Source organism: Rhinoraja longicauda, chromosome 30, assembly GCF_053455715.1.
Source record: "Rhinoraja longicauda isolate Sanriku21f chromosome 30, sRhiLon1.1, whole genome shotgun sequence".
Taxonomy (NCBI): Eukaryota; Metazoa; Chordata; class Chondrichthyes; order Rajiformes; family Arhynchobatidae; genus Rhinoraja; species Rhinoraja longicauda.
Window position 1 is genome coordinate 14,307,241 of NC_135982.1, and position 16,116 is coordinate 14,323,356.

A 16,116-nucleotide genomic window follows, 5' to 3' on the forward strand; every position below is an offset into this window, starting at 1 on the left:
CCGGAGAAAACCCGTGCTGTCACAGAGCGAGCGTACAAACTCCACACAGACAGAACCCTTAGTCAGGATCGAATCTAGGCCTCTGGCGCTGTAAGGCAACAACTCTACCACTGTGCTCATTGAGGTGTCGTCCCTTTCCAACAGTTATTTAGATCATCTTATGGTCTTGGTGTGAAGTTTTGAAGCTCATCCCATTTGTTCTGGCTGGGTTTCGCTGATCCTTTCTGCACAGCACTTCCGGGCACTGATGTGTAGAGTTTGTACGCTCTCTCTGTGACAGCGTGGGTTTTCTCCAGGTGCTCCGGTTTCCTCCCATATTCTTAAGACGTACAGGCCTGTAGGTTAATATGCTTTGGTAAATTGTTCCTAGTGTGCAGGATAAATTGTCCAACCACATGATCCCTTGTTCGCAAGCCTTCACGCGACCAGCATGCTGAGATTCCTTAAACGCAAGGCGCCCTGAGAGGTTACATGTTCATCAGTCATTTCAGAGAGCAATAGGCTGTATTGCCACCAGAGGGCACACGATTCCCCTGTGATCACTGCTGAATGAGCACAGGACTCTGAACACAGTGGGAGAGTTCTCGCGAGGAGAGTGGAATCACCCAATCTTGCCCTAGTCACACTCCGCCACTGCTTCTCCACTTTATTCAATGCTGGTCGAAAATTACATTAACGCTACTGAAAGGGGGAGCTGCTGCAATCTCCCCACCAGGAAAGGTCCATGACATGTGAAACATTTTTAAAGGCTTTTTGCAATCATCCGCAAATGCTTAGTCTGTTGAACTCTGGAATTCATAATCCCTATCTTTCCAGGTGTGAATTCAAATAATGTATTTTGTAGTGAGAGAGAGACTTAGTCTGAAGAAGGGTTTCGACGCGAAACATTACCTATCCATGTTCTCCAGAGATGCTGCCAGATCTGCTGAGTTACTCCGACACTTTGTGTCCTTTTGAGACAGAAGTTTTGTTTTCTGAGTAGAGAAGCAAGATGCACATCATATGCAGATTTATGAAATCGAGGACTATCAGATCACCATCTCGGGCGGGCACATGTACAGAGAAAGACGTGCTTAGCACTTGAAAGGCACGTGAACATATACATGGGATAGGGTAGGTTTTGGAAGGATGTGGGCCAAACACGGGGAAATGGGACGAGCTTCGATGAGGTATCTTGGTCATGCCGGACGAGTTGGGCTCAAGGCCCTGTTTCCATGCTGTGTGACTCTATGATTCTAAATGCAGACTCACATATGCACTGTAGATGGCGATGGCGATACAGCCAAGTGCACACATCTGTAGACATCAATACTGGTTAGACCCACACAAAGACCTGTCCACACCCAACCTGACGCAGGCACCTTTACCGCACATGTTGACTACTAAGATTTTCAATCAAGGCTAATGCTCGAAACTGATGCAAAGCTGGAAAGTATCAAAGTCCATAAAGTGGGACTGCACTGACCTCTGATAGAGTGGAGGGAAATATTAGATCCCATCAGTTCATTAAGGCCGCCTTCACATCCATTATTCTAGTGCGGCTGAAGGCAGACCCCAAGTGTTGGAATGCCGTTCAGGAATGTTGATCTTACCGCTGGCTGGGTAGCCACAGTTTGCAATAACATTCCACAGCCAAACTAACCTCGACATTACATTGAAACATCAAACTCGTTGCTTAACATCTTGGAACTATCTAAGCTACCTAACTGCACTCCAAGGGACTTTGGACCAGGCATTGGGGGGAAACGTTGCATGTTCTATACTGTGTCCTTACTTATTCCATTTCCCTGTTACATTAAAGTACCCGCTCCACACTTCATTTCTACATATTCCCAACTGCTGATTTTTTTTAAGCTTGTTCCTCGGTCCACTAAGTCTCCAATAATGTGGTTTCTAGTTGTTTGGAAATTTTGTTTTAATCAAAAAATACTTTATTCAAGTAATAAATATTTACAAAACATCTTCTTTTCAAAAACCCCACCTGACATTTCCGGAGGTTACACATTCAATGCAGATATTCATTTCCAAATTTACACAGAAATTTACACAGAATCCCTTATTTGGAGGGGCGTCTCTCTCCACCACACCCTGCCCCCCATGTCCAGCAGCGGAAGGACCCTAGACTGTGCTCCTTAAAAAAAGATAATCTGACATTTGTCTCACTAGTCAGTCAGAAAAGTGCAGCCTGTGTAGGAAGCTTGCTTATTTTGCATTCTCTTCAAAGACACTGGGTTCACTGCAGAATGCACTGTATTACTGTGTAACATGTAAAATAAGAATGTTTTGAGGTATTAATAGGAGCAACATCGATTACTCTGGAAAATCAGGCTGGTCGCTGACACCAGCAAAGTCCTGGGGGTGTCTGGTTGTTGGAGTTTGACTGTGCATGATCCTTCACTATAGCAACAGTGTGCATGGCCAAGTGACAGTGGTGCATCCACACTGCTGCTATCATCAGCACACATGCAGCAAACTGCAGCTCCAGCCCATCACCTTTATTTAGGCATTTAACATTCCCAGTGGCGGTAGAAGGATGGGAGAATTAAACCATGCCAGTCTGTGGTCAGAGCGTTCCTGGGTCATAAGTCTCATCCTTATTGGCAAAAAAATCAGCGGAAGAGGAGAATTGAACGTGTTGAAGACTGATGTATGAGGAAGGCTGCAGCAATGGAAAAGTTAAGGCTTCATTGTCCTCGTTGTTGATTTTGCACTTCCGTTAAACTCAGGCTGTTGTACTTCTACTTTGTTGTATCACAAGGACTACTTTGTTTGCCTGTGTAGTAATGTCTATATAAGAGAATGAGGTGATTAGGTGGTCATTCTGGTTCCAGGTGGCCATGGAATAAACAGCCTGGATTTAAGCTCCACCATGATAACTTTTTAAACACGTGTACTCGTGGTCCGTCCAGAGTCTCAACAAAGGTACAACAGATACCGGACCACGAAGTACAACATGGTGGCAGCGGTTTGGTGCTTCGCCTAGAAAGGTAATGAAAAAAGCCCAAGCAAAAAAGGTTAAAATGCTGGAGCTTAAATCCAGGCTGTTTATTCCGTGGCCAACTGGAACCAGAGTGGCAACCTAATCACCTCATTCTCTTATATAGACATTACTACAGAGGCAAACAAAGTAGTCCTTGTGATACAACAAAGTAGTCCCTGCAATATCACAACTCAGGCCACCCAGCCAGCGGTGTTCCCAACATCACCGAGGGAGGCTTTTGGCTGTTAATAATAGTTTGTCTTTTGTTTGTAGAAACATGGAGAAAGTGGAAAAGGAAAAGACTACGTGGCTCTCGGTCTCCAGAATGGTCACGTGCTCTTCAGGTAACCCCAGCCGGTGTGACGTGTCCATGTTTGTGGGTGATCGCGGCCCAGGGCTGTGAATAGGCTGAACAGAGAGAGATAGCACCCCCGAATGTGAAAGTTGGGGGTTCAAGTCCTACTCCACTCACACACACGAGCAAAATCACTGAGTCGGGCACCCAGAGAATTCCTAAGGGAGCTCTCCGGTGCTGGCACATTAAGGCAAGGCCCTGTGGCCTCCCTCTGGTTGATGGTACAACTCAAAGAACAGCTCAGTTTGTCCCAGTATGCTGATCATTATTTGTCATGGCTATTATCACATTATTCTTTCAGTTTATAATATTATAATGTTATATTTCTATGTTTACTTTGAGATGTCATGAAGTCATAAGGTCATTAGTGATGCGAGCAGAATTACACCAATCGTCCCATCAAGTCTACTCTGCCATTCAATCATGGCTGATCTATCTCTCCCTCCTAACCCCATTCTCCTGCCTTTTCCCCATAACCCCTGACACCCGTACTAATCAAGAATCTATCTATCTCTGCCGTAAACATATCCATTGACTTGGCCTCTACGGCCTTCTGTGGCAAAGAATTCCACAGATTCACCATCCTCTGACTAAAGAAATTCCTCCTCATCTCCTTCCTAAAGGAATGTCCTTTAATTCTGAGGCTATGACCTAGTCCTAGGCTCTCCCACTAGTGAAAACATCCTCTCCACGTCCACTCTATCCAAGCCTTTCACTATCCGGTAAGTCACAAAAGGTGTCATGCAAACACATGTTCCTTTGGGTTTTCTTTTGTTCTTGGTGAGAAAACTGTGCTACATTTTCAGCAGCTGCACCCTTACAAAGTGCAAAATGTATCGGCCCATCGTTGTTATTTTGGACCAGCACTGATTAGAGGGCAGATCTCACCAGGTACAAGTGCCAGAGGGTCTGTGAAGATCAGTTTTCAATGTTATTGAGCTTTATCTCAGCCACTGCTTCCCAAATCCCACTCCCCAGTTCCCTCGACGGCATTTAATTTTCCTGCCAGGCCAGGTTTGAACAGAGCAAATTCTGAGTGGGAAGCTGACTTGCTCAGTTATTTAGCTCTGCCCCAGCCTCAATATACAAAAGGCTGGAGTGTTGATCAATCGACAATAGACAATAGGTGCAGGAGGAGGCCATTCGGCCCTTCGAGCCAGCACCGCCATTCAATGTGATCATGGCTGATCATTGTCAATCAGTACCCCGTTCCTGCCTTCTCCCCATACCCCCTGATTCCGCTATCCTTAAGAGCTCTATCCAGCTCTCTCTTGAATGCATTCAGAGAATTGGCCTCCACTGCCTTCTGAGGCAGAGAATTCCACAGATTCACAACTCTCTGACTGAAAAAGTTTTTCCTCATCTCAGTTCTAAATGGCCTACCCCTTATTCTTAAACTGTGGCCCCTTGTTCTGGACTCCCCCAACATTGGGAACATGTTTCCTGTCTCTAACGTGTCCAACCCCTTAATAATCTTATACGTTTCGATAAGATCTCCTCTCATCCTTCTAAATTCCAGTGTATACCAGCCTAGTCGCTCCAGTCTTTCAACATATGACAGTCCCGCCATTCTGGTGGGATCAGTGTTACAATCATTAAGTTGAATGCAGGAGCTATTGGCAGGGACCACTGGAGAGAGCCAGAGCATTGTCACTCTTCTGCCTTTCTCACCTTAGATATTGAAGTCAATCATAAGTTGACCTCCAGTTACCCATCTGAGATCTTAGCCTTGGGAAAATAACTGGTTTGTCTGATTTGTAGACCCAGCATCTGAAATCAGTGGGCCTCAAGGGAACTAAGGCCCCTTTCCCTTCAAAGAGGTCAGCATCGCATGATAGCATAGATCATCAGGCTGTCTGAGGTTAACTTAAAATGATTTATTTATGTAGGTGTGTAGGAAGGAACCCCAGATGCTGGTTTATACCAATGATAGACACAAGTCAAGTCAAGTTTATTGGTCACATACATATACAAGATGTGCAGTGAAATGAAAGTGGCAACGCCTGCGGATTGTGCTAAACTACAAAACAGAATAGAAAAAAAAAAATTAACACAAAAAAAAAAAATTAATACAGTAATTAAAAATGCTGGTGTATCCCACATGGTCAGGCAGCATCTCTGGAGGAAAGGAATAGGTGATGTTTCGAGTCTGAAGAGGGGTTCCAACCCGAAACCACACCTATTCCTTTTCTCCAGAGATGCTGCCTGGCTTGCTGAGTTACTCCAGCGTTTTGTGTCAATTAATGTAGGACCTTCAGCAGGACATTGTAACGGACAGCACTGTGAGTGAAGTGTACTGTTGCAATGTAAGAACGTGCCATTATGTTGGAGAAATGTATGCCCCCCAAATTAAATCACACATTCCTCTCAATCCTGGGGTCGGGAGGGCTAGCTAAATGACTGCTCTGGTGGTAATGATTTATGGATAAATGTGACTCAGGCCAGCAACTAGAACTTTGCATATTCCCTGCAATAGTGAATAGAATATTTTAGGTTCAACTGTGTCTTTTGATTTAATGTACCATCCAAAGAGGATGACAGCACTCTCTTGGCAATGGCTGGCTTTAGTGTCCATGGTGTTCATTTTATATGCAGAATATGCACATTTTCTTCACAGAGAATCATCATGGTATGTGACTCTGAATAGACCACAGAGGATGATATCCAATCTGGTTCTCACATATATTACCAGCCTGACATTTATTACACTTTTCAATTTTGCTGCTTCATCGTACTTTCATTATCCAAGTACCACTGGCTTTTCCCCTCATACGAGTTCATACCAGGGCAAGAGTGTAGAGCAAGGTCAATTTGAGGGTGACATCAAGAAGTTTATTGTTCACAGAAATAGTGAAAATCTGGCATTCTCTGCCGCAAAAGGCTGTGTAGGATGGAGATAGCTGAGATATAGTGGAATATTATTGGATACGGTATCACACAATGGTTACAGCACAGAAGAAGGCCATTTGACCAATTGAGTCCATACTGGCTCCACCTAATTGCAACCCAACCAGTCCCATCCCACCCTGCCTTCTCCTCTTCGCCCTGCAAGTTCTTTTCATTCCAGCTCCCTTCCACTATTCTCCCAACAGACTCCAATTGTTTTCTGTGCAAACGCTTTCATCAAGTGGGATGCTACAATGTCAATGTCAAGTCCAGAGCAAGCAAGATCATGAGGGACCCCTGCCACCCCAGTAACGGACTGTTCCAGATGCTACGATCAGGCAAACGCTTCCGCTGTCACGCTGCGAAAACGGAGAGGATGAGACGGAGCTTCTTCCCACAGGCCATCAGGACTGTCAACTTTTATAACCCCAGAGACTAAATTTTTGTCGACACTAATAGTAACTTATTAACTTTATTTATATGCTGTAACTGTAATTCTTTTTTGTGCACAATCCACAGGCATTGCCACTTTCATTTCACTGCACATCGTGTATGTGTATGTGACAAATAAATTTGACTTGACTTGACTTGAGCTGAGGTGCAAATCAGTAACCATCTTCTCTCTGTGTTTTATTGGGTCCACACAGTTACCAGTTGGGAAGTGGTGAAGCCAATATTCTCTCAGATGATCCCATCAACGACGGGGAATGGCATAAAATAATTGCTGTGCGGTAAGAAAATATAAATTTTAGTACTGTACATTTTAATGTGTCCAATTAACAATATCCCCTGCAGCACACCAAGGAGTTCTGGGGTGCAATGGAGCGTAGTGTGGAAGCATAGCTTGCATTTATACCAAACCTTTCACATTCTAGTGAAACACACGCACTTCACATCCATTAAAGTATCCTGAAGTGGCATCAAGATCATCAGGTAACACACAAGATCCATAAACAGAAAATAAAACTATTAATGAGGTTTGGGGTATTGTTTAGCTTAGTTTTGAGACACAGTGTAGAAACATACCCTTCAGCTCACTGAGTCCAAGTCAATCTGTTCTTTCACCTGTTCTTTCACCTGTTCTATGTTATTCCATTTTCTCGTCCACTCCCTGCACACTATGGGCAAATTTACAGTTGCCAAATAACCTACAAACCCACATGGCTTTGGGATGTTGGAGGAACCCCATGCAGTCACAGGGAGAATGTGCAAACTCTACACTGACAGCACCTAAGGTCAGGATCGAACCCGGGTCTCTGGTACTGTGAGGCAGCAGCTCTAGCTACCTGTATTATTGACAAGGGTTCAACATGCCCTTCTTCGAACGTTGCAATGAGATACTTCATGTCCACCTCGACAGGCAGAAGAGGCAGGGTTACAGCAACATTGGCCACAAACCACCCACCACTCTAAATATGGGAGTGTACCAAAGATTTAGGCAGAAATATTTTGCAGTCTGGCAATTAGTCCCAATCCTTAAAAGGAACGTAAAGCTGTGAATCACAAACAAAATCAGAAGGCAGATGAGGATTCACAAGAAGTTGGTTCGTATCTGAAAGGGGAGCATTAATCTATCAGATCCATTCAGAGTAATTGTACTCATTGTAATTTCAGTAAATTAGTTTTTAAATTTTGCACCAATTGTTCACAGCATTAATTGGAATGACTCTGGAGGTTGTTCTGGTCCCTCCAACTTGATATCAGTGGGAGGAAAGTTGGTTAGAGTCTAAGTTACTGAAAATTTCAAAAAAAAGCCAATGTTAGAAATCCTAAAATTAGAAACTCCCAGCAAGCTGAGAAACATCTGCAGAGCGAGAATCCGTGTTAATGTTTCAGGTCAAAGACATTTTTATCAGTGCCCAAATAATTGCTGGTCTTTCCTTTCACAGTGAAGGCAAATCAGGGTATGTCCAACTGGATGGAGATGAGATTGTGCGCGGAGAGTCCAAAGGTGACAAGGTCATGGTCAACACTGGCGGGAGCATCTATCTGGGTAAGCCTGGAACTTTATTTGATGGACTTCATCAGTTCACTTCATTTAATTTTATCACGGAATCAGATCAGCAATATCCATTGGCAGCTGCTTTATAGAAACCTCTTTGCCTGGTCCCTTTTGGTGTTGTGTTCAATAAGACAACAATCTGCCTCCCTCAAACCCAGGATGTCTCAGACTGTGTGCAGCTGGATGATTACTTTAGAAGAGTACTCATTATGGGCTTGGAGGAAAAGGCACGATCTCATAAGCAACCATGAGATAATTGGCCAGTTGATCCACTTTAATGATTCTGTAGAGATGAATGTGGCCCAGAACATGAGAAGAACCCCCTGCTCAGATGAAGCATGGATATTATATCTGCCTGCCAGTTTAATATCCCATTCAAAAGACAGCACTGCTCACATTGCAAACACATGTCTAACTGGAATATCATATAAAGTCGAGAGGGTCGGGTTCCAAATGCACAGTCTCCTGGCTCGGAGATGTGTTGGTTTGCAACAAGGAAAACAGCTGACGTCTTCATGCTCATCCTCATTGCAAAACTGAGCAGGCATAAAATGCAGGATATTGCAATGTTTCCATTCACTGCCCATGCATTTCATGGCATTTGCCTACGATCTCTGTTACATCAGTAGGGCATCATTTTTGTTAATCCCAAGTATCCTGTCAGTCGTATGTTTGAGAGGTTATTGGACACAATCCAAGCTTTGTGCTTTCAGTGGCAGGACCCTGTATGGAGTCTTTCCCCATAGTGCCTTTGTGATGAGTTTGAGTTCATCCCTCAGCACATACTCCTGCACATTGGAATGCACTTGTCTGCAACATTCAGCTGTGTTCAGCTGCTTGCATTGGAAGACCAACTGTTTTGGCCAATCCAAAGTGTGTCTTTCACCGAGTTGATTGTCCAGCAGCAGCTGATGTTTGGCTCAGTGTTTGTCCCTGAGAACGGAGCACAGAGTCCTTCAAATGCTCCACTATTGAGAGCAGTACCTCAGTTGTCAAGGCCATAAAACATAGGCCCAGAATTAGGACACTCGGCCCATTGTGTCTACTCCACCATTTGATCATGGCTGGTCTATTTTTCCCTCTCAACTCCATCCTCTTGCCTTCTTCCCTCAACCTTTGACACCCTTACTAATCAAGAATCTGTCATTCTCCGCTTTAAAAAATACCCAACGACTTGGCCTCCGCAGCCATTTGTGACAATGAATTCCACAGATTCACCACCGTCTGGCTAAAGAAATTCCTCCTCATTTCCATTCTAAAGGGATGTCCTTTTATTCCGAGGCTGTGCCCTCTAGTTCTAGACTCTCCCATTAAGCTATGACTATGCAATGGAATTGCTTCCCTTAACTCTCCTTACTTCCTGCACCTGAGCCTACCTGCCAAACCAAAGGTTTGATTATTTTATTTTTCTGTTTCTCTCTGTCAATTTATAATTGGTAACACCAACTTAGGAAATTTCCGCACTTTGAAAATGTTGCTCATTGCTATTGTTTAGTCATGTCATTTATTTTAACGATGGGAGTAGGAACTCACTCATGCTATCTTGGCCTGGCTGATCCCTACTCTGAGCTGGTCCATCATGCCACTGCTCTGATTGGCAAAAACGTTCAACACGTGTTTCCGCCCGGATTTCATGCTTCCTTTTCTGTCTTCAGGTGGGGCTCCAGAGGTCAAATACTTCACAGGGGGAAAGTTCACCTCTGGAATTACTGGCTGCATCAGGAAGGTGACCCTTGTGAATAAAAGGCCCGGACAACATCGAGTTCAGCCCGTTGACCTGCAGGTTCATGCGGAGGGAGGGGTGAATGCCGAAGAGTGTCAGTCGTAGACACTCAGATTCACCGAAGGCAAAGTAGAGACTTCTGGGGAAAGGTGCTTTGCTGCTATTAAATTGGATTGTTTTGTGTTCTTTAATGCAGTCCATTTTAACCAAAAAGAAATCATCACAACGTCATCTAATTGTAATCTGTTGAATGAAGGTTTCGACAAGTCAGATTGATTTAATTTGTACTACAACAGCCATACAAGAACGCCAGCATTATCCTTCGAGGCTGATGATCCTATGGATTTAGGTTGCTCTAGCACTGAAGGTTGGAATGTAGGTGAACAAGAACAACAGGAATCTTTTTGCTACCACGGTCTCTGGGTTTTAAGGCACACTGGCCCGGGTTTGTCTCTACTTGAGTAGGCACGATTCATTTGTTTAAGGAAAAGGTTCACAAGTTGCATGCTAAATGTTTTGGATGGCTGGTCGGGATGGGATCTTTATCATTGTAGAAGATATACAAAAATCTGAATTGGTACCCGTGTTTCAAGAGTTTATAATTGTGTGCATTTCTGTCAGTTACATCGGCAGTCATTTCCTACATCGATGTATCGCTGGCTTACCAAATGTTCAGCAATGCTGAAATCCAAGTCTCTGCTTCAACTTGACCCTGGATTATATGGTGCGTGCGTTGGTATAAAATGGTGCAGAGGTATACAAGGGCTTCCAAAGAAACAATGTCAGTGAAGGATCGGGATTCGGAGGATCGGGGGGGGAGAGAGGATCGGGATGGAAAACTGTCAACGATGACAACACCTTAAGGAAAAAGGCCAAGGTCACTAAATATTGTTCTGTAAGGTCAGCTTCCCAATAGCGATCCAGAATTTGCAAGCCCAAATGCCAACAGGCTAAAGTGAAAAACTAAATACCTTTTATTTGTTCAGTTATGTGCTGTCAACAGGTACGATGATGGCTTAGGCACAATTAGGAATGGATTGAACCAGAGGCCTCCACTGCCAAAGGAACAAAACGTGGTCCTGTCTGCCTTATTCTTCAGCCTTTTACAAAGGCACTCTGTTCATGGTCTTGAGAATGAAGGAATTCAGTAAATAACCAAGTTTCAATCAATAAATCTTTAAAGGGCATTGATGTTGAGAGATGTTGAGCTAACTGTCAGTTGTTCACATGTACTGTGCATTAACATGTAACTCAGACATGGTTAAAGCTGTGACACAAAGCTGCACTGCATCAACTCCCAAGTACAATGAACTCAATATCCTTCAACTCACAACTTGACAATGCACTGATTGTTTTTTTCATATGTTAATCACTTCCTTTAGTAGGCAAATGGAATTCCCAAAGGGGATAAATGAATCTAGCAAAATTAAACCTTGTGAACCTTGTTCCTTTTACTTTGAGGTGTTGTGTTGTCGGTAGAAAGAGGAAATCCTGAGCCCAATAGACTTTACGGATTTGAGTGTTTTGCAAGTGAAGTAAATGCCAGGGAAAATTTTGTGTGCAGATACTAAATGTTGAAGAGAGTGATAGTTTTTAAACTGTTGGTAACGTATGGCCAGATGTATAGCAAGGAAGCAGTAAACCTACAGATAAGATCAAGAAAGAAATGGTGACCTCTGGTACCAATATACCATTGCCAAATCAGCCACAAGCTTTTAAATTCAGGTGCAAGAATACATTCAAACTGAATGAAGGATTAAAATTTTCGTTTGAAATGTGAAACACTCTTTGTGTTCCAATTCTGAATTCATTGATTAATTAATGAGTCATCTTGTGAACCTTTTATGACAAATGTTTGCTGGAGACATGGCCAACTCATTTTTCAAACAAAGTCAGAACACTCTTGCATAGTCAATGCTTTAATAGAACTACTGACATCTCTTTCTCTCTCTCTCTCTCCCTCTCTTATTGAGCATAGCCAGGGCAATCGCGCACACACAACATATGTTAGTACTCTTAATATTTATCTATTCATTTATTATATGTACAGCATCCTCGAACGTTATTGTAATATTTGATCATTTTCTGTGTTTCTTTTAATCAAAGACATTCTCTTCCATTAATTGCAGTATTAAGGAGAACTGGCTCCTCAGTTAGTGAGTCAGTATTTCAGCTACCTATTTAATAGTATGTTATTATAAAACTCAGCAGATTTATAACAACCATTTGATTTTGTGTTTGTGTGTGTGGAAAGCCTTAAAGAATTAATAATCTTACTCTTGTTAAATAGACTAATTTATATTAGCTTCATTTTTGTTCACATCATTCTTTGTTAGTGGGATACATATGGCCTCACAGTAGAAGGCTGCAGTAATCAATTTCCATTCTGAATTAGAAAGATATATATGAAGAATGCCACTGCTATATACATCACTTTCACTTGAGCACTAATGCTGTGGACTACTAGAAAAAATAGAAAATGCAATTCTGTTCCATGGTTTTCCTAGAAATATATCCTGGAGACTGATCTCACTTCTGATTCCCCCAAACCTTCTCGGACAGAAGCTATGATTTATTTTCTAGTCCATTTGGTGAGACGGGGCTGGAAAATGGAAGGGTCTTGGAGATAAAAGGAACACATACCCCTAGTCAAAATCATGCTTCAAAGATCAATGGAAGCCTTTCTTTCTTGGCATTTGGTACTGGCTGGTTCCAGAGTAAAAACAGCGAGATAATAGAATCTTTCAACAATTGTTAGTTGCAGTACTTTCCTACAGTCTGTTTCAGGGGGGAGAGCTTGTATCTCCTTAAACATTGTTACATGGACATTTAGAATGCAGCTTCTAAAGATTTTAAGTATTTTGTTTAGCCATTTTTCATTAATTTGATTTCCTAGTACCACTGGTTAAAGTATACAGTGAAGCAGCCAGATGGATAAGCAGATGGATAAGATTGTGTAACTATCTGTGATACAATAGGGTGCTCTAGGTGTGTTGAGAAATATCATTAACTTCCAACACTTGGTCCCAGTTAAACTGATACTTTATACTTTATCACTGTGCTACAAACCAAAAACCTGTAGGCAGACTGACTGCAAGCGGCAAACTAATATCTGCAGATGCTAGTTTACAAAAGAAAACAAAGAGTGCTGGAGTAACTCAGCGGGTCAGGCACTATCTCAGGAGAACATGGATAGGTGACGTTTCGTGTCAGGACCCTTTAGTCTGAAGAAGGGTCCCGACTTCAAACGGCATCTATCCATGTTCTCCAGAGATTCTGCCTGACCTGCTGAGCTACACCAGCACTGCGTGTCTCCTTCTGAACTAATATTGTGTGGTGCCTGCATTCAATCTATGTCATTGAACATTAATGAAGGGAAAATGTGAATGGAGCAGATAAAGCATGAGACACTAAGCAGATTGATTCCTTGTGTCTTTTTAAATCGGGAAATGGGTGCATTCGTCACCTTCCAAAACATTCACTGGCAGAACTAATGAGATCTTCTAACAACCTGGCTAGCCACATCCACATACTGTATGTTATATTAACCCACTAAATAACTTTATTTTTTATAAAGAATAAAGGCCTTGCAATGTAGATTGTTACACAAACTATAAGTCCATTTGGAGGTGATTCAGTGACCTGGGCAATGGGAAGTAAGGATATGACTGAATTATTAAGATGCTGATCATTTTTACTGCTTTCAGTGTTAAACAGTGTTAATCTCTTTGCTTCCAGACTTTTTTTAACTTCAGTTAGTGTGAATTTTATTAAATAATAATATACGTTATTGTGGGGGGGGGGCAATGAAAACCCAGTTGGTGGTCCAGTTGCAAAATATATTTAACATTTCCTCTATCAAAGGCAGGGACTACTGTGGAGTTGCAAATTAACACAAACTGAGAGAAGTGGATTTGAATCTGTTCTTTCCCCAGACACATGCATTCACACTGAGGGCAAGATTAAAGGCCGAGAAGATGGGCTTAGTGTAGATGGGTGCATAATTGTCAGTGCAGACACAGTAGACTGTTTCTATGGTATATGACAGTGACTCTCTGACCATCCCAATAGTGTTAGGAGACAGCACTGTAAAGCAAAAGGATTGAGTCGCCATTTGTGTTTTCACCTCTGCCGTTCAAAGCAGTTGTGTTTAGGAGAATGGGGTGTCGCGAAAGAGAGAACTTTGACATGACTCTGAATACGACTTTTTTCTGGACTCAACATTGTAGGCCTCAAGATTATAAGAACTATTGAAAGAGAATTTTGAGGAAATAGATTTGTTAAAATTTGGCACAGTTTAAATATTTCAGTTTTGATTCCACTGTAACTTGGTCCACAATCCAAATTGCTCTAAAATAATTGTGCAGGCGTTGGCTTTCCCCATGGTTTTCTCATGATCCTTCTAAGCCAAACTTGGTGTCTGCTTGGTCTTCCCTCATAATGTGCTATGATCCTGGTGCCCATCAACAGGTGTAATATAGTATGGATGCATTGTTTGTGAAACCGCACCATCTACTATCATGGCCTCAAATACAAATTAGGAGATTCTCCAGACTTCAACATTACCACAAGCATTTAGGCCAACCTGCTAGTACAACCTTATCACCCTCAGTAATTTTCCCTGTAACGTATTATCTCCACATTCCCAGTAATTCTATCACGCACCCACACATTCGGGACAATTTACAGTGATCCACCAACTCGTGCATCTTTGGGATGTTGGAAGAAGCCAGAGCCCGAGAGGAAATTCGCCCAGTCACAGGCAGGTCCAAACTCCACGCAGCCAGCACCAGAGGTCAGGATTGAACCTGGGTCGTTGGAGGTGTGAGGCAATGACTCCACTCGTTACAACACCATATCACCCCATGCAAATGGAACTAAAGAAGTGAGTGCTTTCTTATGCATGTGACGGTTACATTGCACGCACTTGGATATAAGATGAGAACAGGGAGAGAAGAGAATGGTAGAGTTTTGCTTTCTCTACCTTGGATTAGGTCACTCAATGCATCTGTGGTTCTGTTCCAGGTAATAGCAGAGCAAGCAGTTTTCCAGGTAAAGTGAGTTTGAAAGCAGGCAGAGCATCGTGAGATGTGTGGTTTTTAGCAACAGTAGTCCTTGCTTTAACCTTAACATTTGCCCTTCCCTGATTTATTTTTCTTCAACATATTTCACTTCTATTTATTTCTGCTTTTTCTTTTTGCAACAATTGCGATTCTAATGCTGGACCTACCAATCTGCTATGTACATGGCTCATTCCAAGATAATCAGTCAGCTTCAGTTTATATCCAGATCTTTCCCGAATCACTGCTTGTTATTTTTGGACCATTGCATTACAAAACTCCTACCTCAGTCACTGTGGCAAGAGAACACAGGATCTGTATAAGGTGCTAACAGACATGACTTATGTCACCTTTCGGGTATTCGTCTGAGGTATCCCATTTTACCAAGGCTCAGTTACTTGTCAGTTTAAAAGTGTTAAGAAATCATTGCATCCGGGACTTTATATAAACAGGAAAGCCCGGGAAGTGTTACTCCACCTGAGTAGAAGAGATTCGCTTTGGAGTACAATGAAAAATAGGATGAGGAACCGGTCGGTGGCTGGCAGCCGCAGCGAATAAACCATGAGCTATTTCTTTTTTTTTTTACAGCATGACATTTTTCTATTGCATCAGGAAAAATTTAACAGGAATAAAGTGTAGCACATCTGTACACAGCTGTAACAGTCTGGGTGGCAGGGCCTGGTGAGCAAGGTAACTGAAATAGAGTTCCAGTGGATATTGTGTTTACCAAATCAGAACCGGTATAAGACTGTTTAAAATAGTCCTGGCAACCATGTATCAAAGATACCAATTGTTTGGTGCTTATACACAGGTTCCTTGGGATTCCATTTGAACCTACCATTGCTGTATGTGTTCAATGCATTTTATTTAAACAATAAAAGCTTTTTAATTCACTGGAGCTGCTGTTCTGTTCCACATATTGAAGTTTGAAGTCTATGGAATGTTATTTGGTGAGATGATTCCAGCCTCCAAAAATATCAGGGCTTACGCCCAAGTTTGGACTGACAAATCTGTCATACGTAGGTGATCATCTTGGGCAGATCTTCTATTTCTCTAGAATTTCTCTAACTTCAAGAAACCCCGGCATTCCCTCTCCCTCTCTATACCTCC

The 16,116-nt window shown here is 42.5% G+C and overlaps 1 protein-coding gene across 1 annotated transcript in view; it reads left to right on the top strand.

Moving 5' to 3' along the window:
* The window catches only part of hspg2 (heparan sulfate proteoglycan 2), a 389,926-nt gene extending 374,032 nt beyond the window's left edge, over nt 1-15,894 (top strand). The window contains exons 99-103 of the mRNA XM_078425384.1: nt 3,254-3,324; nt 6,869-6,952; nt 8,111-8,214; nt 9,879-10,095; nt 15,595-15,894. Of these exons, the coding sequence (XP_078281510.1) occupies nt 3,254-3,324; nt 6,869-6,952; nt 8,111-8,214; nt 9,879-10,051 (432 nt within the window). The 3' untranslated portion in view covers nt 10,052-10,095; nt 15,595-15,894. The remainder of the gene's footprint in view (nt 1-3,253; nt 3,325-6,868; nt 6,953-8,110; nt 8,215-9,878; nt 10,096-15,594) is intronic.
* Nucleotides 15,895-16,116: the final 222 nt, after the last annotated feature.